The 22,990-nt window shown below is 36.6% G+C and overlaps 7 protein-coding genes across 10 annotated transcripts in view; 4 read left to right on the top strand and 3 right to left on the bottom strand.

Moving 5' to 3' along the window:
• The window catches only part of LOC105171437 (tubby-like F-box protein 6), a gene marked incomplete in the record, with an annotated part of 4,859 nt that extends 4,519 nt beyond the window's left edge, over positions 1–340 (top strand). The window contains 1 exon segment of the mRNA XM_011092553.2: positions 1–340.
• On the bottom strand, positions 1,192–3,958 carry LOC105171436 (inactive beta-amylase 9). Its single transcript, XM_011092552.2, has 3 exons — positions 3,347–3,958; positions 2,416–2,898; positions 1,192–2,316 (listed from the first exon to the last, which is right to left on the bottom strand). The coding sequence occupies exons 1-3, from the start codon at positions 3,599–3,601 to the stop codon at positions 1,435–1,437; spliced, it is 1,620 nt and encodes a 539-aa protein (XP_011090854.1). The 5' UTR covers positions 3,602–3,958; the 3' UTR covers positions 1,192–1,434.
• On the bottom strand, positions 5,138–5,735 carry LOC105171435 (espin-like). The gene is made up of 2 exons (XM_011092551.2): positions 5,517–5,735; positions 5,138–5,439 (listed from the first exon to the last, which is right to left on the bottom strand). Exons 1-2 carry the CDS (start codon positions 5,633–5,635, stop codon positions 5,244–5,246), a joined length of 315 nt encoding a protein of 104 aa, XP_011090853.1. The 5' UTR covers positions 5,636–5,735; the 3' UTR covers positions 5,138–5,243.
• Positions 5,978–10,245, bottom strand: LOC105171433 (probable serine/threonine-protein kinase At1g54610). Of its 2 annotated transcripts, none has more exons than XM_011092550.2 (7): positions 9,054–10,242; positions 8,673–8,957; positions 8,234–8,551; positions 7,662–7,889; positions 7,365–7,465; positions 7,025–7,142; positions 5,978–6,569 (listed from the first exon to the last, which is right to left on the bottom strand). In XM_011092550.2, the coding sequence occupies exons 1-7, from the start codon at positions 9,465–9,467 to the stop codon at positions 6,264–6,266; spliced, it is 1,770 nt and encodes a 589-aa protein (XP_011090852.1). In that variant the 5' UTR covers positions 9,468–10,242; the 3' UTR covers positions 5,978–6,263. The 2 variants fall into 2 exon arrangements, with proteins under 2 accessions (XP_011090852.1, XP_020553184.1); XM_020697525.1 differs by lacking the exon at positions 5,978–6,569 and adding an exon at positions 6,733–6,872 and having other exon boundaries at positions 9,054–10,245.
• On the top strand, positions 13,454–15,179 carry LOC105171432. Of its 2 annotated transcripts, none has more exons than XM_020697098.1 (2): positions 13,454–14,038; positions 14,883–15,179. In XM_020697098.1, the coding sequence occupies exons 1-2, from the start codon at positions 13,795–13,797 to the stop codon at positions 15,062–15,064; spliced, it is 426 nt and encodes a 141-aa protein (XP_020552757.1). In that variant the 5' UTR covers positions 13,454–13,794; the 3' UTR covers positions 15,065–15,179. The 2 variants fall into 2 exon arrangements, with proteins under 2 accessions (XP_020552757.1, XP_011090851.1); XM_011092549.2 differs by having other exon boundaries at positions 13,497–14,038; positions 14,880–15,144.
• On the top strand, positions 15,330–17,685 carry LOC105171592. The gene is made up of 7 exons (XM_020697097.1): positions 15,330–15,462; positions 16,168–16,261; positions 16,466–16,576; positions 16,672–16,761; positions 16,929–17,014; positions 17,121–17,185; positions 17,343–17,685. The coding sequence occupies exons 1-7, from the start codon at positions 15,356–15,358 to the stop codon at positions 17,447–17,449; spliced, it is 660 nt and encodes a 219-aa protein (XP_020552756.1). The 5' UTR covers positions 15,330–15,355; the 3' UTR covers positions 17,450–17,685.
• On the top strand, positions 18,238–22,622 carry LOC105171431 (probable serine/threonine-protein kinase At1g54610). 2 transcript variants are annotated; one of them, XM_020697439.1, is made up of 8 exons: positions 18,238–19,008; positions 19,117–19,235; positions 19,278–19,443; positions 19,543–19,860; positions 20,516–20,743; positions 21,067–21,167; positions 21,347–21,461; positions 21,961–22,622. In XM_020697439.1, the coding sequence occupies exons 1-8, from the start codon at positions 18,625–18,627 to the stop codon at positions 22,255–22,257; spliced, it is 1,728 nt and encodes a 575-aa protein (XP_020553098.1). In that variant the 5' UTR covers positions 18,238–18,624; the 3' UTR covers positions 22,258–22,622. The 2 variants fall into 2 exon arrangements, with proteins under 2 accessions (XP_020553098.1, XP_011090850.1); XM_011092548.2 differs by having other exon boundaries at positions 19,117–19,443.

Here is a 22,990-nt window from a genome sequence, read left to right as displayed (position 1 = left end):
GATGCCTAAAGAAACCTTGTCGGGATGTAATTGCACTGTGATACGAGGAAGTGTGCATAAAAATGTGGAGACACCTAGTCCGTCCTGTTTTCTGTTTCTAGAGCTTTTGTTTGAACTTCAGTTTCTCAATCCTACAAACAACAATATGGAGATATTCCACATTGTGAAGAGTTAACATTTCGTTGTACATCTTTAACTTTCTCTGTGTATATCATTTATTCAATTATCCTTCTTAAGTATGTATTCCTCTTTGCTTCTTTCAGACCCATTTGAGTAGAGCTGGTAAGAGACATCTTTGGTAGCCTCAAGGCTTAAACTATACACAGATCTTTATGAACTTTGAGAATGTGTTGCAAATAACACACCATTGTGGTTTAATTTTGCATGTGGATTTCATTCTTCATTCTGGAGAATAGGGTTTCTGAAGCAGGAAATTGGACGGCATTCAGAAGTTTCTGATAGGGAAAATTCATTTGAATAATTAGTTGATGTTTGGAAGAATTGATTTGAATTTGAAATATATTTAATAGAATACAAGAGTTTTATGCTTCCTGAAAATAGATTGAAAATCATTTTGATAGTGAAGCCAAACAAACACACCGACCTTTTAGATTTCTTGCTGCAGAGGAGAAATTAGAGAGATTGAAGCATCATAACAAAAACAGCCTGACAACCCGTTGCTTTCATGAGAGGGATGACTGCAGATGTTGTTCGTGTTAGGCAAGAAGGACGCATTCATCTTCCTTTGCTTGCCGTCTTTGTATACTCTTCTTTTGGCTCGTTGTCTAATCTCCAAACGATCAAACCCACAATTTACTTTTGTCACCTCATTCCTTTAGTTTTCCTTGGACGAAATAAAGTATCGTGATTCATGTGTAAAAACAACACTCATTATATGATGTTGATAGTTCGTCTGCTGTGTTCTACCTATTAGTGGTGTCGGATGGAGTCGGTCAGCCCAAGAATCTTACCTTGGATTGTGGTTAATTCTTAGGAAACTGAATATAAGCATGGGTTGTCGATGGCTTCTTCCTTTTACATTCTGATATCGCGATGAATCAATCTTCAACATTTGCAACTCCAAGAACTCTTTCTAGATTTGTGTCGGTGGACTAATCTTCAGTTCAGAAGTGCATCATAGTTGTGCATACTTTTAACACGTGAACACGACCTCAAGAATGTGGGAGAAGATGAGGGCTAAGCATAGTTCAATTTCATCGAGTGTATCATTATGTATCGTTCCACATTTTGTTTACAACCAATAGCCTTCGAGGACTACGAGAGAAGGTTTTTTCTTCCTTCAGATGAATGAAGTAAGAGCTCAGACGCAAAACTAGCAAACGTCTTGCATTAGTAGCAGTATTACATTTATACCCCAAAATGAATATACTAAGGGTTTAACTGCCATATTTACATAGATATGCTGCTGTTAAACTAAGCTGCTTGCAACTGGAGCTTCAGACCAGAGAGTGACTTTGTAGTTTCTGCATCTTCAACTGGTAAATCATCTGAACTTTGAATTGGTTGGTTGAGGCCCCGGACAAACTGGGTGAAACAAGGGAAATGCTCCGGAGAAAAGAAATATGCTCCCATTCTTTGGTACGTGAACAAGTCCACTGCTGCATTTCCACCCAACAAGTTCTTTTTTATCTTTTCAAAACCTTTGGAAGAACCAGAAACTGATGAGTTTTGGCCTGAAACCTCTACGCCATGCTTTCTGCAAGAAGAAGTTATTTGTGCAAGCAATGATTCTGGGCTGGAATGAGATTCATTTGGAAAGCCTTCATCTGACAAGTCCATTCCAGGAAGTATAATCTTGCAAGAATGTCTAGAGAATATTTCAGCAATGGCTTCGTAGCCATCTCTATGTGCCGTGTTGTACAGACCAGCAGTCAGCTCTGACGGGTGGGAACGGGCTTTAGACCATGAGTGCATCAGAGGGATTTTGGCAGACAGAGTAATGGGAACATCTTTGAAGGTTGAGGCAGCAACCGACAAGACTTGATCTCCGTGGCATATCAGCTGGCTTGAATACCAAGAAAGAAAGAAATCGCCATATGGGGTCTCCCAAGCTCCACCGTTTTCTGCAAAGAAGCCTCCAAAGATTGGAGATTGTTCATAGCTGGGGGCATCATGGGGGCCTCCAAGTCCCCAAAGAGGGTTCCTATGTGTTTCTGCATGATGCTTAAGATCACCAAGCATATTTTTGTCATAACACTGGAATTCTCCCACCCCACACTGAGTGTTGCCTTTTACTGGATGGTGGTGCGATGGATATCGTAACTCACCATCTGGCCCGAGTCCAATAGATAGGCCCTGTCCAATGCACAGAAACAAGCCAAAATCAGCAAACAATGCCACAATTTGAACAAAATCCGGTCATGGTCTACTGCATACAGAAACATATGACCTTACCGTGATTGTGGAACCCATGAAAGGTGAGAATGAAGATTTGAAGTTCTCGCAGAACTCTTTGTACACTTCAAGTGGAGTCTTTCCATCTAAGACAGGAAGATTATCCACTCCCAACGATAGACAATCCTTGTATTGCTGTCCTGATCGATCTGTGAAGTAAAGACTCGGCTCAGATTCACCAATTTGTGAAACCCATTGTGGAAGTGGGATTTGGGGTTCTGCTGATGCATGGAAGCAAAGAGACATATGAAGCTTAAGACCCAGCTTTTCGACCATTTCTACAACAGCCAGGTAACCGGCCCAATCATATTTCCCCATGGCTTCCCTTTCAGCTATTCCCCACCAAACGGGGAGCTCCACGCCATCTACCCCTAATAACTTCAAGGCCTTCAGCCCTGCAGCAATTGCTCGACCATGGTTTATAGTGTTCGAGTTGGAGACGGTATCAAGCGGCAGACCAACGTATAATTTCACATCATCAATCTGCAACAGATTGACAGCGGAGGACTTTATTTATCTCTTCATCAATTGGTTAATATCGAAACCATCAAAGAACTAAGCATGCAAATTTGATTGAATAAAAGGCCAGACCAAAGGAAGCAGACTGGTGATTTGGATCAAAACAAACATTTAAGATGATCCCAGGTAAAATGATTTACACTTCAAATTCCTCATGTACCATAAAAAACAAGGAATGAGTTATTTCCTTTTCTACAAGTTCCCCTAACAAAAGAAACAGTTCATGAAGCACAATCAAGAACATTCAATCATGAAATAGTAACAAAACAATTGCCATACATTTCTTGCACAAAACACAACTGGAAGCAGCAAATTTTCCAATATTTTCCACTTTCCATCTTCCTAATATATCTACTTAATGAAAAACCAAAAATGAAAAGGCTTGAATTATGAGAAAAAGAAAAGAACTCACAGGCTTGGTTTTCCTTGAAGCTTTCTCAGAAACCACAGCTTGAGAGTTAGCAGACGCAGATATTTTAAGACTGAAACCTAGGGTAGATCTTGAAGGGCATACAGCGTTTTGACTTTGCTCAAGATTGCATCTTTTTGAATAACAACTCTTCACAACAGAGATCTTAGTATTCAAATTCCTGCTAAAACTACAGAGCCCATTATCATTTACCCTTCCAAGATTCACCTGTGAGCTTCCAATCACTGAAACCTCCATAACTATGAAAAGCCCAGGTGCAAAAACACTAACTACAAGCAAAAATGTTGGCTCAGAGATCAAAAGATTGAACCTTCAAACGTCTTCAGGCCCCCAAAATTTTTTCAAGAAAATGAACAAACTTATAATTTGCTTAATGGGTTTTCATCCAAATCAAGATTGGGAAAAAGGGTTTGATTTGGGCTGCAAAACTTGACAGAATTTGGTAAGTAATGGAGAAAAAAGTTGGGAAAAGATGTGCAGATGCTACAATAGAAATGCAATGAAATGTTTGTATGGCTTTAAAGAAAAAGGAGGCAAAATTGAGGGCCACAGTTGAACAACGGCAGCCGCATGATAATTCACACGTTCTTGAGCTTTCCAATATGTCTCTCTCATGCACCAGTTTCTACTTTGATTTCCTTTTTCTTTTTCGATTTTGAACTTTGATTTTTCAGTTAAATTATTTAAAAAGTAAATTAAATCTGCAATCTTATAAATCATAATAATATATAAATCTTAATTTTAACGTTTAAAAAATTCAAAAGATGAATATCAAACTTGTTTTTTTCAAACTAAAACAATTGTGATATTATATTTGAATAAAATTATCATTACATTGAAAATTTAAATAGAAGAATGAATTGTAAAGCCGACCATTGACCCTAGAGAACGATTGTCGATTTTTTAATATTAGAATAAATTATGAAAGTCATAAAAAAATATATAGTCGGAATTTGAAGAATTCATGTCCACACTCGGGAAAGCGTCTGAGGACCATTGGAAAAATGAAAATCGTGGAAGTTTCGATCACCGCACCGCACTGGATAATAAAAAGTTGCTGACATGTAAAGTAAAAGAAATTGAGGATTTGGGCCTTCCTATGCCAACCAATTTATCGACCATAATTTTCAGATAAGACACGTGGCAGAAGCCCAGTTGCAAGATGACTGGTTGCTGACCAATTTTGGATGCCCCCAGTTCTCGCTTACGTTGGATACTTTATACTTACAAACCTCAGGATCTCACACCCCACCCACATTCTGAGTTGCATTGAATGTGGATAAGATGTCATAATATTTGGTTATCATTGATTACTTAGCATTTTCAATTCTTTTGAAACGGCCGTATATCAAATCTAATTCAAATCGAATTTGATATTAAAAAAATAATAATTTAAATTGAATTTAAGTATAAACAAATGTCTCAATGTTATCGTGAATCTCTTTATAAAATTTTTCAGACTTTTTACAAGTGTATATTTAATTGAATCATGAAGTTTTACAATCGAAACAAGACAAAGAGTTGGCTGAGTTTTTAATTTGTATTTACAATATCCCTCAATCAATCATTTGCTGGCCTCTCTCAGATGATATATTGGGAATCATGGAGATGGGGTGTGGGGATATCCAGGAATTGATTTCATGAACTTAGATTGGATATGCATGTTCTGGTGTAGAATATTGGATTGAGTTCACCCTGTTAATGGGTTGGGCCTAAAACACATTGTTGGGCTGGGTCGAAAACTATATAGCCCAATAATCATGATAAGAAATGTAGATACCAAAGATTTCATTTTATTGAATAGGAACAAATGCCAGAAAAAGAAAAAGCAGAGGCAGACAATAAGACAACATTTATTTCAGTGAACTCGTGAACATAATCAGAAAGGGCCGCGATCGCCAGGGTAACCGGGTGGGCCGTAGGAAGAGCCCAATAACCCGTGAGGTGGAGGCCCAATATGAGGAGGTGGCGGTGGCGGTGGCTCCGGAGATCCAAAACCGAAAGCAGGGCTGGGGAAACTACGTCGGCCTACAAGGCAGTCCTCAAGAAGCCAGCAACAACAGAAGACATAGAAGCTGCAACCAACCAATATCCAATTCCATGTAAATATAGAGTTGTAAAACAGAAATAAAAAAGAAAAAAGAAAACAAACCAAGAAGAAATAGCAGAGCAGAAGTGGTAGAAGAAAGCATGGACAAGGCCTAATGGGCGTCGTGAAGCACCGTCCCAATCAAGGCCCGATGGCCCGCTTGCTTGGTTCACCGCTCTCATTTCTCACCAAAATAAAAATGAAGTTTAACACACAAGACTTAGTACTGTAGTAAGAGAGAGAGAGAGAGAGAGAGAGAGAGAGAGAGAGAGAGTTTTGATGAAAATTTGCATGCTGTTGTTGTGGTGGTGTCAAGTGTCAACATGTAATGTACACGTATCCTATCATATCATCTCATCTTCATTTTCTTTTCTTTCTTTACATATATATCCATTTTGCTGCCTTTTAATTTCTTTTATTCATCTTTCCACATTTTCTTTTTTCTTGAAAAGAGAATATAAAACCAAACTAAAAAATGATGCGATTTCAATCTCCAAATAAACAACCAAGTAGAGAGGGGCTGCTCACCATAACCAACAAAATTGGTCTCCACATTCACAACTGCACTGTTGGCAGTGTGTAATTCAATTCAGTAACACATATTACACATAGTCAATGGAACAAAGAATTTCAATATTACCAATACATAAAACATTCTCAACATCACATAAGAATGGTAGAAACAAGAAATGTGAGACTCAAAACATACTTTACCTCTTAAACACTTGGATAGTTTCCCGGTACAGATACAACACACACACACAATCTGCGTCTGTTGATCTGGCATTTGTATAATGGGGTTATGCTATATTACATGTCATCTTTATCCTTATTCCGACTATAATTCTTGTCTTTCCGGTAATCCTTCTTCGATGGTTTTGATTTTCTTTTTGGAGCACCAACAGCACCAGGATCCACCAACGGCCCCGACCAAGTTTGCATTGGATCTTTGGAGTAGGAGAAATTCATGGAACTGAACGGCACTTCTGGAGGATCAAAGGTTGGGTCCATGTGGTGGGACGATCCCAGAGGATAACCAAGTCCGCCGTCCTGGTGTGGAGGGGGAAACTTCTCGCTTTTGCTCTTTGCGTTTGCGTGGGTAATTAGACGCCGTCTCTGCATCATGGGACCAAAAGTAAGTTACTGTAACATCTGTAGGACGATAAAAGAGTAATGTTCTCATGTGATACTTGTGTTGTCCATTTGAAGTGCAAAAGGAGCATGTTCACTGTTTCTTGAAAATGGTTAAAGTCAAAACCACCGTGATCCCAACACTAGCATGGGCTAGATTGGTTCCATTTTCATCTCTCGTTATTCTCAAGCATAAGGCCAACATTCTCAATAGTAAATGTATTCTAGATAAATGAATTTCCATCCCCAAAAGTTACACTCTCTTACGGGCGATTTTAAGTTTTCCATCTGCACAAGTAAATAAATCATGTCCAACATCAAGAACAATAGGGCAAATATCACAATAAATTATTATTCTGTGGAAATTTTGTAGTATAATATGAAGGTGACAGTATGAAGAACCAAAAGAGATGGTAACTAATGCATATTAAATGGCATACATCGATATTGGCTTGTAGCTCAGCGTTAGCTTCAGGTGCAGGCATTGCTCGCATCCCCCTTTCACGCGTTCGAGTTTTCTTCACGCCATCAGCTTGAGCTTTACCAGCAGCTCTTAACCTATAATCACACAACTCATGTTAAACTTTTAATGAATATGTAACTGATCAGAAACTTATCAACACCCAATCAACAGAATAAACCAAAATAAACAAGATGTGAAAAATCAAGCCCAATCTGCAAAAACAGAACTTGTAATTGTATAGCTTGCCTTCAATTGGATCTAAAAATACAACTATAAGGGGGTAAATAAGTCTATGGAGCTAAAATGATTTTCCAAACCTTCGAGCTTCTTCATCACGGCGCTTAGCATCCATCTCCTTGCTTGGTGGGTACTTTGGAAGGCTGGAAGGGTCACATGCATAAGGCTTGGTTGTGAAGAACTGAGAGGACAAAAATAGATGATCCATGTTATTTTGTTTGATCCACAATTAATATCTACAAAAAATTAGATGAAAGAAATTAAGTATCACAAAGCCGAAATAAGATGATGGGACAGATACAGTTGCAGGGTGCTCAAAAGGTTATCCATAAAAGAGAAGCGTTGTGATTATATTGAAAGGGAGAAAGAAAACTCACTTCACTTTTTAATGCAGCTGTCGCAGTCTGACGCTCACTTGGATCAATTGCAAGTAGAGTGTCAATTAAAGGCAATGAAGATGGCGGGAAATCTTTAAATGTCTCCTTTATGCATCTTTTATATGCCTGTTGCGGCTTGAATATGGTTGCATGAGGAAGCTTTGACTTCTTCCAGTATTCTTCAGATGGAGAACCGCATAACTTGAAAATTCTGTGCAGTTGTTCCACCTAGGGACAATATGTAGTAATCAAATAGTAAAGCTCGTAGCCATAAATACGTGCTAAGCATAACTTCAAACAATACAAGAACACATGTCACGTTAAGCCATGATCATAATGTAGTAATGTGAATACTTGTGAAGGGAACAGACTGCTCGAGTGATCCTCAATCAAACCATGAAGTATCCAGAGGTGAGCCTGTTGCACTGAGCATTAGCTCTCTGGATCAAACTCATTTTAGGAAGTCGTTCTTCAGACCTTAGTTCACCTCTTTAAAAAATATTTCTTATGCACAGTAACTTGTTATAATTCCTTTCACAACACATTATTTTTCTATGAGCTACAAAGTTTACCTCTGTCCGGCCAGTCATGATGGGCTTCCCAGCAAATAGCTCAGCTAAAATGCACCCGGCACTCCACAAGTCCACACCAACACCATAGTCAGTGGCACCAAGAAGCAGCTCTGGTGGCCTATACCAAAGAGTAACTACACGACTAGTCATTGGCTGTTTATTATTAGGGTCAAAGGTGGAAGCCAATCCAAAATCAGCAATCTTAAGAACTCCTCCATCATCAATAAGGAGATTTGACCCCTTAATATCACGATGCAGAACATGGCGGTTGTGGCAGTGTTCGAGGCCAGATAAAAGCTGATGCACGTAGCATTTAACCTATCATGTCAATCAAAATACAGAAACATAAGAAAACTACTCCGAAGCTCTAAAGAACTACCAGCACCCATCAATAAGTGAGAGAAAAAAATTAAAGAAATAAGAGCTACTGAAATTCCACCTGAGGCTCTGTAAACTTGATCCCAGGGCTCGAAGCAAGTCCAGCCAAATCATGCTCCATGTAATCGAACACCAGATACAAACTACACGACATCCTTGATGTCACTAATCCTTGCAATTTCACGACATTAGGATGATCCAAGCGGCGCAAAATCAAAATCTCCCTAGCCATAAATCTCACACTCTCGGGCTCCAAATTATCGAATCTAACCTTCTTTAATGCAACAATCTTCCCTGTTATGGCATCTCTAGCTTTATAAACATTACTATAAGTGCCTTGTCCAATCTAAACAAGATCACCAAGCACAAAAAATACAAAGAATTAGGAACGAATAGAGTAACATAAAGAAAGAACATAGTAACTAAAATAATAACCTCTTGCCTTATCAATTTTTTCAAAAGAATCAGCACGACGAGGTGTCCATCCATTGATTGCCTCTCCTGCCACAGCAGAGAGCCAAGAAGGCCATCCAGCGGCCACTTGCTCACCGTGGATGTGCTTGGGGGGATTGCTTAGCCTCGGATTTGGCTTAGACCTCCTCCTCTCACCTCTAGCTCGACGTGCATTTTCATCCTTCTGGTCCTCCTCCTTCTGATCACCGCCATTCTGAGTTTGACCACCACCACCTCCGGACTGCTCTTCTGCTTTATTTACTGAACCAACTACTACTTTCTCCTTCCTCCCTGATGGCACCGAAAAATCTTTCTCATCTCCCTTTCCTCTCCCCTTTCCAACTACAATATCACCACTAGGTGGCCCAGAAGATGAAATCGCTTTCCCAAAAACACACCCCATTTCTCAATAATCCTAACCCTCATTTCTCACCACACAGCATACTCTTGCACCTCATTCAAAACCCACCAAAATATGACCAACCAGAAAGACAAAAATCAAGATCCTAAAGCGTGGGGTAAAGGTCAACTTCCGACCCACATCAATGAAATATCCTTAACTCAATCTAGCACATGAGAAAGAAACTCAATAGCAAGACGCACGGAAGCCCGAATTTGAGCAAATAAACCAAATGGATCCTAACAAATGAATCAAATAAACAGCCACAAGTGTATTTAACAAGGAATTGATTAATAAAGCACTGATCTTGTAGTATAATGGGAAAAGGGATAAAAAAACAGCTATGCAGCCCAGAAAAGCAGAAGTAGCAATTATGATTTGGTGAAGCCCACAGCTTATGAAAGCCAAGAACAATATGGTAACAAGCCAATATACCTAAAAAAGCAAAGACAGTATTAAACAACACAACGCTTCTTTTCCATATGAGATTGAAGAAAAGATCAGAGAGTAAGCTAAAGCTCGCAAAGGTGAACTCCCCCACTTTCTGGTTGGGTCAAAAATGGGAAAAGTACTGTGTTTTCTTAATGTGAAAATCTGAGTGGAAAATACGATCAACGCAGCAGATCTGTATTTGTGAGTATATGATTTGTTACCATTTTTCTCGAATTAAATACAGAAAGAGAGGGAGTTGTTTGTGTGGGCAGATCTTTTGGCCGGGAGCGAAATGAAAATTACTTGCACTGTTGCAAGTCAACAGAGTTTCATATGTTTTTTGTTTTTCCCAGAGATTTCATGGAATTGCCTACTTTTATTCTTTTTTTTCCTTTACTTTGGGTTTAACTTTTTTTTTCTTGTCATGTATTATTGGATTTCCTTATTACATACATATTAGGGTATGTTAGGTGTAGCTCTCCTCAAATTTTATACAAAATATAAATACATTTTATTATTTAAAAAATAATCAACAATTATGCAACTCTTAAATAATAAAATAAAAATATGGATTTTATCCTTGTGAGAATTTTAAGTCATATATATATAATAATATTGGGACGATGTTATTATTAAAATAAAATTAACAAAATTGACGTCGACAGATATTATATAAAATTCAAAAGAATATTTAAGGCATTTCAATACAAAATCAAACCTAACAAAATAGATAAATTGTCAAACGAGTATTATTATTAATAGTATTGATAATTTTTTAAACAACGAGATAAATAATATACCAAATCTCGGGAGTGCGGAGTTCATAACAAAAATCCTACAAAATAGATTTTGGAGGGAAAAAAAAAAAGTAAATTATGCAGTGACCATGTTATTCATGATGTCTTAGCGCAGTGATTAACAAGTTTGGAGTTGTGGATTTGAGTTGTACGGGATATATGTATTTGTCTTGTTTTATGTGAACGTTGTTTATTATTGTTGGTCATATCAACATGTTGATTGAATTGATATATTGCTTAGTATATTATAAATTAAATAAAAAATAAAAAAGAGTATGTCCATGCCTTGTTGTTCATCTACCTCACCAAACATTTTTATTTAAATATATATATATATATATTATTATATGAACATATTTTTTGAGAATTTCAATAACGACTTCTAGTGAAAAGAGCCTTCAAGAATTGCGCTTCTCAATTGTCCAATGCTTTGGTCCATGTGACGATTTCATGGGATAACAACTATTTTTTATATTTTCCATGATATCTATGTATTTTCTAATTTCTTTTTTTTTAATTAGTACGACTAGTTATTGAGATCTGTAATTTTACTACAAATTTCAACATAGGGAATGCTGCTTAATTCTACCAAATTAATTTAAGACCATTAGTTTTAATTAATCCCCCAAACTCAAAGTAAGAAAAATAATAATTTTTTTAATTTTTATTTTTTCGTTCATTATTAGTAAAAATACTGCAAAGTTTATTTAACATGTAGTTAGTAGATTGCATTGTTTTCTTATATATTTTTTTAAATTTATTCACATTTGAGTAGTCGGGGAGCTATCGTTTTTAAATATTGATTTTTTGTTCAAATCGTATCTTTTGTAGAATTTATGGACCTTTTGTTTTTGTTTTAGGTGCAGAAAAAATAAAGATAACTTTATTTTGGGATGTTACATTCAGGTTTTGTGTAATTATATATAAATTTTTTATAGTTTGAAAAATTATACCTAGCATTGCTGATGTGTGTTTTTTTTTTTTTTTTGACAAATAAGTTGTTTTATTAGTCAAAATATATTGAATTTGCCTGTATTAACAAAAAAAAAAATAAGAAAAAAAATTTACATTTACCCCCGATTGGCTTATTACTGACTTGTTGCAGATCAAATGAATCTTTTTATAACCAAATTACCTTCATACGCCTTCACGCGTTAATGCATGTGATGAGGTATATCTTCACAATTATATTGGTAATTTAGTCTGAAAATATAATATTTGGCTTGCAATAAGTCAGTAATAAATTTTTTTAACTAATTGAGAGCCTTATTTGTTATACAGAAGTAAATTTCAAGAGTACTAAATGTAATTTTTTAAATTACAAAAAATTTATGTGTAATTACACAAACTTAAAAAAGGGAGAGTGCAATTATCCCTTTTCATTTTGACTATCTTTGAAAGGAACAAGTGTTGTCCCACTTTACATTATTAGGCATGCAAGCCTATAATGATCACTATGCTTCTAAAATCTAATTGTTTTGGGGGACACATTTGATAATATTTGATAATGCGAAAAAGGTCGTAAACATGAAAAGAAATCACGAAAATATCAGCCCACACGTATTTTTATTATTCACGCAAAAACTAAATAAAAACATATAGTATGTGGATTATAATGTAAAAGAAAATATCATAAAATTGACATTTTCATTAAATATTATTAAATGTTTACGTACGCTAAATTTACAACTGTACCAACAACGACGTGCAATTTATTAATAAAATTAATTCCCCATAAGTATTAAACATTATATATAGTGTAAATTATAACTACCACTCTTGAAATTTGACATAATTATAATTACTCATTTATTGTTTGAAAAATTATTAATGCCTCCTTTAAATAAAAAATAATTATGTGGCCCATAGACGGTAAAATAGATATTACTATTTTATCCTTGTTGAAAAAGAAGTAATTGAAGATGAGTAAAATAAATAATATATAGAGAATATTAGTTTATAAAGATATATAGAATTATAACTTATAAAAAGACATTTTGGTTAATTTATCATAAAAATTGAATGAAAATATAACGAAATAGCTCATTGTTATACGCGTATTAAAATCAGGAGGTATTTATAAATTTCAAAAAATAATAAAGTATTTGTAATTATATCAAACTTAAAAGAAGGTGGTTGTAATTTACCCTCTTATATATATATAAATGGTGTGGACTATGTCTAACGATATGGGAGTATGAAAAAGGAATGACAAATTAGACATTACCATTATGTTTGGATTTGTCTTTTAGTTGTTTTGTTTTATGTTTTGGAAATAGAGAGAGAAAAATAGAGATAAGTGAGTGTGTGTTGAAAATAGATGATATGTTTGGATTTGTATTTTGGAAAAATTTAAAATATTTTAAAATAAATGGTGTAGGTTTGATATTGGGATTTGGGAGACAAAAATTACTGTTCATTGTCAAATCATATATTTTTATATATATTTTAATATATAAATATTTTATATTTAACGTTGTACTTTTGGGAGATAAAAATTACTGTCTATTGTTAAATCATGTCTGTTTTATATTATGTATATATATAAATGTATATATTATATATAGAAAGTTGAAAAACATAAAAACACACAGATAATGTATAAAAATACAAAAACAAACATTAAGCGTGTTTTATCTTATCTCAAAAAATGCGAAAACACAAAACCAAACGAAGCCTATTGTTCTAGGTTTCTTCATCCCCATTTTCAATTCCTTAATAAAAATAGAGATTAGTTAAGATGAGAAGAGGGATTGGGTTGTTAAGGTAGGTGAAGTTGTGGGTGAATGAGGAATTGGTATGTGTTTGGCGGCAGGTGAAATACTAACTAATCAGGAATACAGAATGAATTGAAAATCCAGCTTGCATGAGGTTTAACGTACCTCAATCTTCTTAATAACTCACCTTACCAGTGTAAATTCATCACTGATAATCTACCACTGGTCCCACCACTACCGCGTGTCAGCTCTCTATTCCTCAACCAAATTCCATTCTCTGCAGTTCCAGCGCCTCCAGTTAATCACAATTGACAACAGCCAATCAACGTAATCCTCTCTCTCTCTCTCTCTCTCTCGCGCACACACATCATCTGATTTTGGGAAATGAGCGTTACAACCAACTTATGCATTAGCAGCTGTGTTGAATTTGTGGGGCGTTCCCAAAAGCCGAAAAAGCGGAATTCTGCTTCTTTCAGCTTTTCCTATCCACCTTTTTCTTTGATTACTACTACTGCTCTTTCATTTTCCAGAAGCTTCAAGTTCACCTCCGCCGTGCAAAATACTTCTCCGCCGTCCTTTCCGATGACCACTCCGGTTGCGGTGAAAGTCAACGCTTCCGCCACCGTCGGTATTCTACTTGTCTCTTTCGCGAGCATGAATGCAAACGAGTTCGCTGGTGTTTGTCTGTGTTCGCAATTATCATATTTATTATTTAAATTTCCTGGGAGTGTGTTGCATTCGGCTTCTCAACTTGTTATTTGCTGTTGGTAGTTTCGGTGGCTGTAGGAATTGAATTTACATGGGATATTGTGGGAGGATGTTGATGCGGAATGATGTTCGCTGAAGAGTCTAGGTGCTTGGTTGATTGTACATGATGGTTTGACGAAAAATCGTGAGCGCGTATTAGTAAGCTTGCATCTATATGGATTTTTAAATGATGAGGGATGTGATCAGTCAATATAGGTATTTATGCTAATATGCATACACGTTTGTGATAAGGCTGAAGAATGAATCAAATTATGATAAGGTTCATTGTTAAAGGCTCATTTTATTGTTGTTTGGTAAAAGTACAAAGTAAGTTTGAATACCATTAATTGTTGGCTTGTGCTTTAACTCGTGACAATATGTCGAAATATCAAAATCCTTCAGCTGGGGCTGCATTTTGCTCGATTATGAGTCACCTAAGCTTAGCTCATATATAGTCAAACTATGCTCAAACACAACTTGAATCCGGTATAAAATTCATGAAGCCTAGCAAGCAATGCGTTTTTTGGCTCCATCCATCAGTTTATGTTCCAGCTGCCAGATGCGACATGAGGCTGTATATGAGTTAGCTTTATTCCGTACATATAGCTGCGTGGATATGATTTCATATCAATATTTGGTAGATATATTTTGTTTCCGTACAACTGCACGCTTATGGTATAAAAACGTTAAGCCAACCCCTTATATCTGTGCTTGACATGTAGAAGGGGTTCCCGATAACAAACTGGAAGCTTCATCTGCTGGAACTGTTGGAGCTACTGACTTGTTGATAGTTGGGCCAGGTGTGCTGGGACGTATAGTGGCTGAAAAATGGCGAGAGGTATTTTTGTACAAAAGTGTCACGAATAACTTTATCTGCTCTGTATTAGAGGATAGAGTCAGTTCTTGAACATGTAATTTGTCATGGATGATATAGAAAGAGGCTTTTGTAATATAGTTCTATGAAAGGGAGTTGGTTGTTTCTTAGGCCTAGGGATCAACATTGTTCTTGGAAATAAAAAATTCTTCAATGATCTGTTCCCAGCATGAAAAATTATCCATTATATGGTTATGCCTTCAAGCTTTAAGCTCTGTTAATGGACTTTGCATTTATATTCTGTGTCTCAGTGTATGCCAAAATGGATATCCTTACTGAGTGCTGAACAATTTGAAAAGCGATCATCATGATGAATTAATAAAGATGGGGATCAGTCCATCTCTGAAGGGAACCCAACTGACTCATAAGTTTCCGTATGTCATTTTCTGTGCCCCTCCATATGGAAATCCAGATTACCCTGGTGAAGTCAGGTATGCATAAGTATGTATGTCCTGTATAAACCCTGCAAAGGATCATTTATTTTATAATTTGCTTTGCATGTCATTGTTTGCTGGCTGGCTAAGCAATATGCAGATCCACATGTTTGTCTTCTGGAAAAGCAACAGCTAAAATACCCTTGCGAAAGTCAATTATGGCTTTAATTGGTCTCCTTTTGTCAGTGAAGTTGTTTTCGTATGTCTTTTTGGCCCTTTCTTGTTTGAAGCATCCATGATTTTCTTGGATGTTTTGGACAACAAACAAAGTTCTGTGCATAACAGATTGGAAGAGAACACTATAACAGTTGTCATCAACTTTGAACTTCACCTAGGAATGCATAAAACCCATTAAAAAGAATTTCATCATTCTACCAGTTAACTTTTTATGCATCTCCGTTTTGAACATAACAAAGCAAATTACCATGAAAACTACTATTTCAAGTTGATTATCTGGTGGGCAGAAAGGTGCTGACTACTATTCTTGAAAATAATTTATGAATTACTTGACGAGTTGAATAGCTTAAATTTTATCCGTCTTGGCTGTTCATTTATGAAACTTCGATCTCTGCTAACTGCAATTTCTATTACTTGTCTGAAATCCTTCATCTTCATAAACTGTGCATGTTTACCTTATATAATTGACCAATGAATTAAGAGAAGTCCAGTTCCAGTACATTTGTTTGTTAATGCCCTCAACAGGGAAGCAACTTTGAATTGGAACGGTGATGGTTCCTTCCTATTTACTTCAAGCTCGGCTCCCTATGACTGCAGTGACAATGGATCTTGTGATGAGGTATCTCATCTGCCTGAGACACCTTTTTGTGTGTGAAACACTGTTGTTATATTTACAGCTTAAAAGATGGTTCTCAGTTCAAAATCTGGCTAATTAGATCTGAAGTATAAACCACTATTCTTGTAAGTTATTGTTATATTCTCTTCAATCTGACATTTCTTTTCTTATGCTACTGATCATTGTTAATTCGTAATTACTCTATAGGACACTCCAGTCGTACCAATTGGGAGGAGCCCCAGAACAGATAATCTACTCAAGGCAGAGAAAGTAGCACTGGAGGCTGGTGGTTGTGTTGTTAGACTAGCTGGACTCTACATATCCTTATTGAGTTTTGACCAGGATTGTTTATTAGACTATCAAGTTTCTGGTTTGGAAATCAGTTATATTATGACCTCCTTAACTTGCAATACAAAGTAGATAGAGGTGCCCATACGTACTGGTTGGAGAAAGGGACTCTTGATATTCGGCCGGATCATATCCTCAACCTAATCCATTATGAGGTGATGCTTGGCTACTATATTTGCTACTAACATCATTACTCTCTTAGTCAAATAAATTAAACTCCTTGTCCCAGGCTTTACTATCAGAGGATTCTTTTGTGATCATTTCATATTTTGCTTCATGTGTGGTAATTTGAAATAATGCAATAGTTTGTTCATCTCTACAGGATGCAGCATCACTTTCAATTACCATCTTAAAAAAGAAACTTCGTGGCAGGATCTTTCTTGGCTGTGATAATCACCCGCTATCCAGGTTACTCGGTTCAACTAAATAAATATACATGTATATGTGGATGAATCCCTAGGCATAAAACGTTCTGGTCAGTTTTACTAATTTGATTGATTTTATACGCTCTCAGGCAGGGACTGATGGAATTGGTTAATAGGAGCGGAAAATTTAGTAAGAAGTTTGAGGCTTTTACAGGTGAGCTTGCATCTTAGTTTTTGTGTTACTAATGTACATTACGTTATGATAAACCTCTCTTGTGTCAACTGTAAATGTCTTCGATCTGTCTTGCTATGTGATATTTTAAACTCCCTGTCCTAGAATTGCTACTTGGTAACATTTCTTATTCTCGCAGGAACATCCGATCCTTTAGGTAAGAAATTAAACAACTTGAAAACTCGTGCAGAACTAGGATGGGAGCCAAAATACCCCAGCTTCGCTCGGTTCCTCGAGAGTCTCTAAGTAGCTTTTGCTATCAACTACATACTCTGGAGCAATTGGTGTGTGTATATAGAGCGTATTGATGATAGACGAAGTATCACTTGTGAAGGCCTTGGTATTTTAACTTGATCACTATAGCTAATAAATAGCATTTTTGTCCAATAAAGTTATTTTATCAACCAAATACCTACCTCTATATTTTCTGTTCATTTGCTCTCATATCTAAGAGGATTCAAGTATAAACATCTGCGTACCATTCAATCTATTCATGTGATGCTCGTATTCGTAGTAGTTGGTTTATTATAATAGTAATAAATGTTTAATTATATATAATATTGATAATTGACGTATATTTATTGTCCATAATTAAAATTTATAATATAATTAATTTAAGAAAACAAAATACTCATATTTTTTTAACTTAAAAGATTAATATTTAGCAAGCCCCTGCACATGCTAAGTTTTACTGAACCAAACGGTGCTGATTTTGCTGGACGATAATATAATAACGAAGCTAATGTGCTTCAATTATTCATCAAAAAGAATAATAATAATGCTAATGTGCTACAATTATTTTCTATCCAATCATGCAAGATCAATATTTATATAACAGTTAACAACAAATTTTAAAAGATTAAATTATAAATAGATTAACAAGCAGTTAATAGTATAATTTATTAAATGTATATTTCTTATTCTTCATACTAAATCAAAAGGAAAGCCGAAAATAATAATTAAAAAAAAAAGAATAAGAAAGCCACCAATAATTAGCTGTATGTATAATTGGCGTTGCTTTATGAATTTATGTAGCTCAACTTTGACCGCCATAAGAAGCGGGGTTTGAGAAAATCATAATTGCTGCTCCTGCTTTCTTGGGCACTAAAGCCAGCCAGAGCCAGGGTTCTTGGTCCGTTGTGCTTCAAGATTCTTGCTTTCTCCAATCAAAACCCTCTCATTTACTCACTTTGATTACACCCCTTCCCATTTATTCGAATGCAAATTTATCTGGGATTCTTCTGACTATATGTGTTGGATCGAGTAAAGCTTATTATTTTACTCCCTTGGTCTCTAAATACTTGTAGTTTTCTGTACGCCGCTTTTCATTGATACTGAGTAATCGGTGAAATTTTGGTGGTTTTGGGTGAGGGCCGAGAATTTGCTATGTGGTGAGAAATGAGGGGTTGGTTCATTAAGAGATGGGTTGTGCTTTTGGGAAAGAGATTTCGTCGCCAGGGCCACCTACTGGTGATTTTGTAGTTGGGAAGGAGGGAAGCACGGTTGGAGGCAGAGATGTGTCATTGAATTCAGGGAGGAGAGATAAGGTAGTAGTAAATAAGGAGGGTGATAGTGGCGGTGAAGTTGAGAATGGTGGGGACAAGAAAGAGGAGGACGGAATTGTGAAGCAATCGAGAAACGAGAAGAGGAGGTCTAAGCTGAATCCCAGGTTGAGTAACCCCCCTAAACATGTTCATGGTGAGCAAGTTGCTGCTGGATGGCCTTCTTGGCTCGTGGCGGTTGCAGGTGAGGCTCTCAGTGGCTGGACTCCCCGTCGGGCTGATACATTCGAAAAGCTTGATAAGGCAAGTGAATCTCTTTAGTTCTTGTGGTTGTTTTGTAGGATTAACTAGTTTACTGGTGGGTTTCAACTTTCTTGTTGTTTCTAATTCTTTTTCTTGGTTTTTGATTAGATTGGGCAAGGTACCTATAGTAATGTGTATAAAGCTAGAGATACTGAAACGGGGAAGATTGTTGCGTTGAAGAAAGTTAGATTTGATAACTTAGAGCCTGAGAGTGTGAGGTTTATGGCTAGGGAGATTTTGATTTTGCGCCGCTTGGATCATCCAAATGTTAGGGAAATTTTGATTCTGCGCCGCTTGGATCATCCAAATGTTGTGAAATTACAAGGTTTAGTGACATCAAGGATGTCATGTAGTTTGTATCTAGTGTTTGATTATATGGAGCATGACTTGGCCGGCCTTTCTTCGAGCCCTGGCATAAAGTTTACAGAGCCTCAGGTGGGGACTCTGCGTTTTCGGTTTCCTCAGTTGAGATTATATTTGAATATTTCTTCAAGGATTTTTCTGAATTCTTTCATTTGGTGATTGATATAATAGGTTAAATGCTATGTACGTCAGCTGTTGTCTGGCCTTGAACACTGCCACAAACGCAACGTATTGCATCGTGATATAAAAGGTTCCAATCTCCTAATTGATGATGGAGGAGTTCTTAAGATTGCTGATTTTGGATTGGCGTCCTTCTTTGACCCTAATAACAAGCAGCCCATGACTAATCGTGTGGTTACTCTGTGGTATAGACCACCTGAGCTGCTTCTCGGTGCCACTGACTATGGTGTAGGCGTGGACTTGTGGAGTGCTGGGTGCATTTTAGCTGAGTTATTTGCTGGGAAGCCCATTATGACTGGGCGAACAGAGGTATATGTTGTAGCTGTTGGATTCAGACTCTTCATGATCATTTTTTTGTGGTCCAAGTGCATATTTTATATATGAGTAAGTGAGAAGTAACATAATCTTTCTATAATTGCTTACTCGACTATATTTGGTCAATGGCTGCACTCAAATCAAAATGATCATGTATTCAGTATAAACATAGTTGAACGTAACATGTCTAGATATCTGTCTGAAATTACTGATAAGGATAATACACTCCCTTAATCAGTAGTTTAGTGACTATGTGGAATGAGTGAAAGATTGATCATGATAATGTTCTCATGGTATCATTACCTGAAAGTTGAAACTTGCCTGATTTTGTTATGTATGAGCTTTCACATTTTCTTGGATAGTGCTAGGTCTAATGATTGCATACGTGCATCTCATCACTTGACTTTAAAAGGTGCTTCTTTGCTTTGATGTGTTGGACATTTTTGTCTTCATTGTCTACTGCAAACATTGACTAAAGTATGGTGCAATTCCTGAGTCTACTGTAGTAGTTATATATGGCCTTCTAGATAAGCTTTTGAGTAAATTTGACAGGCTTCTTATTGTTGAATGTTTGAATTTAGAGTTAAAAAAAGTATATATGCAAGCACCTGATATCATACTGGATTAGTTACATATTACTTGTGCTTAGGTGGAACAACTGCACAGGATTTTTAAGTTATGTGGTTCCCCATCTGAAGAATATTGGAAAAAGTCAAAGCTGCCTCATGCAACAATATTCAAGCCACAACAAGCATACAAAAGGCGTATAGCAGAGGCATTTAAGGATTTCCCACTGTCATCCTTGCCTTTAATTGAGACTCTACTTGCAATTGATCCGGCTGAGCGTCAAACTGCTACAGCTGCTTTAACAAGTGAAGTAATCTCTCTCTCTCTCTGTCTCTCTCTCTCAAACTCAGACACACACGGACAAACAAATTCATGTTTGCAAAACTAACATGATAAAAAGAAAGAAAATAGCAATTCTTTCAGAACAGGTTTAGAAAGTGGTATATCTATGTAGCAAACCCTCTCCGTATATGAAAAGGACAGTTCTTCCGATGTCTATGATAAGACCCTCTATGATTGCATCTCTCCTCTCTCTGGCCTTCTGTTTTCCTTCGGAGTAATCTTTGTATAATTGCCGCCTACCTTTTCTATATAGTAAGCTCTAATAGCATTCAATTCTGTTCTCTGTTGCAGTTCTTCACAACCAAGCCTTATGCCTGTGATCCTTCCAGCCTTCCAAAGTATCCACCGAGTAAGGAGATGGATGCTAAGCGTAGGGATGAAGAAGCCAGAAGGTGAACTTATGGGAGTCACATTTTATTATTTTACCTCCATTATTGATGTCTTCCATTGTGATGTAATGATATGATGTGCATGTACGTGTTTGCAAATAAATGCATGATTTTGTGTCATGTCTTGCCATTGTTACTGGATGAATAGTGAAATTAATTGTGTCCTTATTTCAAAATGGCAGGTTGAGAAACACTGGTAAAAGGCAAGCTGGTGTGAAGAAAACACGGACACGTGAGCGAGCAATGAAGCCAATGCCTGGCCCTGAAGCCAATGCTGAGCTGCGAGCCAATCTTGATGTATGTCTTTTAGAACCAGTTATCTGCTTTTTTTTTTTTTTTGTGTGTGTGTGTGTGTGTGTGTGTGTGTGTGTCATCACTTTGGGATCACATACTATCTTCAGAATACAAACCTACATTAGCTTTGACCCTGGTAACTAAAACCAAACTTAGGTTGCCCATTCAAATGTCAGAGCCTTTACATTTTTGATTAGGGACCATTTTATTTTTTTTGAATTATTACTTTGCATGCTGAATTTAATAGAAGATCTTCAATTTGAAACTATTGTTTCCTTTATTATTTGTACTGGATAGGAGAAAGATATATAAAAAGATAAATACTGATATGCTTAATATGACAATGCTGTGGAGTTTATGACCATTCACAAGGACCAGAGTTTAGTTTTTTAATAATTTTTGTTTAGTCAGTATTGATGTTATGCAAGTTTCATGCTGTATGATACTCATACCGTATCTATCTACAAAATTTATTGCAACTTCATGTAACTCCTTGAAACAGAGACGTCGTCTAATCAACCATGCAAATGCAAAGAGCAAAAGTGAAAAATTTCCTCCTCCACATGAGGATGGAGGGCTTGGTTATACATTGGGCTCTCCACATCACATTGATGCAGCCTTTGATCCTCCTGATGTCCCGTTCAGTTCCATGAACTTCTCTTATTCCAAAGAACCTATTCAGACATGGTCTGGCCCATTGGTTGACCCTGCTGGTGTCGGTGCTCCACGAAAGTCAAAGCCTTCGAAGAAGGATTACCGGACAGATAAGAGTTATGTTTTAAATAAGGCAGAAAGATGATATGAAATATAGTGCTATGCTGCGCTTCTGCTATATCTACATAGAAGCGACAGCATTGCGGAATCTACATACAATATCGGAGCTTGGAAACTATCAATTGTTTGAGAGAGAAAAGAGCTTATATTTCTCCAACATTTTTTTTGGACCACGAGTCTTTCAAGGTTTTGTATATGCTATAACTTGCTTCTCCTTCAACTGTAAGTTCGATTAAAGGAACATTACCATATCAACCAAACTGTATACAGAGCAGCCTGATTATTGCACCATTAAGGCTATTAGTTTTGCCTTTTTAAGTCTGAACGAGCCTTTACTTTTCAACTGGCGCTTGTGTTCCTTGTCAGAAAGCTAATATATGTCTCTTTGTAGAATGACTAAGTTGTCTGCGGCATGTTCTCTTAGCATTATATTATGTGAACGAGAATTTGAACTGATGATGCTAATTCTTGGTTTTCCTATTGTCATCATTTTGTTATCCACTCGATCTTTATTTGAGTCTGTCAAAGCAAAGGAGTCAACGGAAGGATCGCCAGGGCATTCTTTTGAAATGCCGATTCTGATAGTTCCTACCTAGAATTTTCTTGGCAAGGATACAGGAAAAAAATGAAGAAAATGGCGTTGGAAGAACCAACTCCTAGTTAATCTACATTCCAAAAATGGTTTTGGGGAAGAAAAAGAGATCTATTTAGAGGAGCATGTACCGAGAACAAACAGGCCACATAAAAAAGAATCTTTA

The sequence above is a fragment of the Sesamum indicum genome, linkage group LG10 (assembly GCF_000512975.1).
Source record: "Sesamum indicum cultivar Zhongzhi No. 13 linkage group LG10, S_indicum_v1.0, whole genome shotgun sequence".
Classification (NCBI taxonomy): domain Eukaryota; kingdom Viridiplantae; phylum Streptophyta; class Magnoliopsida; order Lamiales; family Pedaliaceae; genus Sesamum; species Sesamum indicum.
The sequence above is the reverse complement of the archived record's forward strand: the minus strand, read 5'-3'. Positions and strand labels throughout refer to the sequence as shown.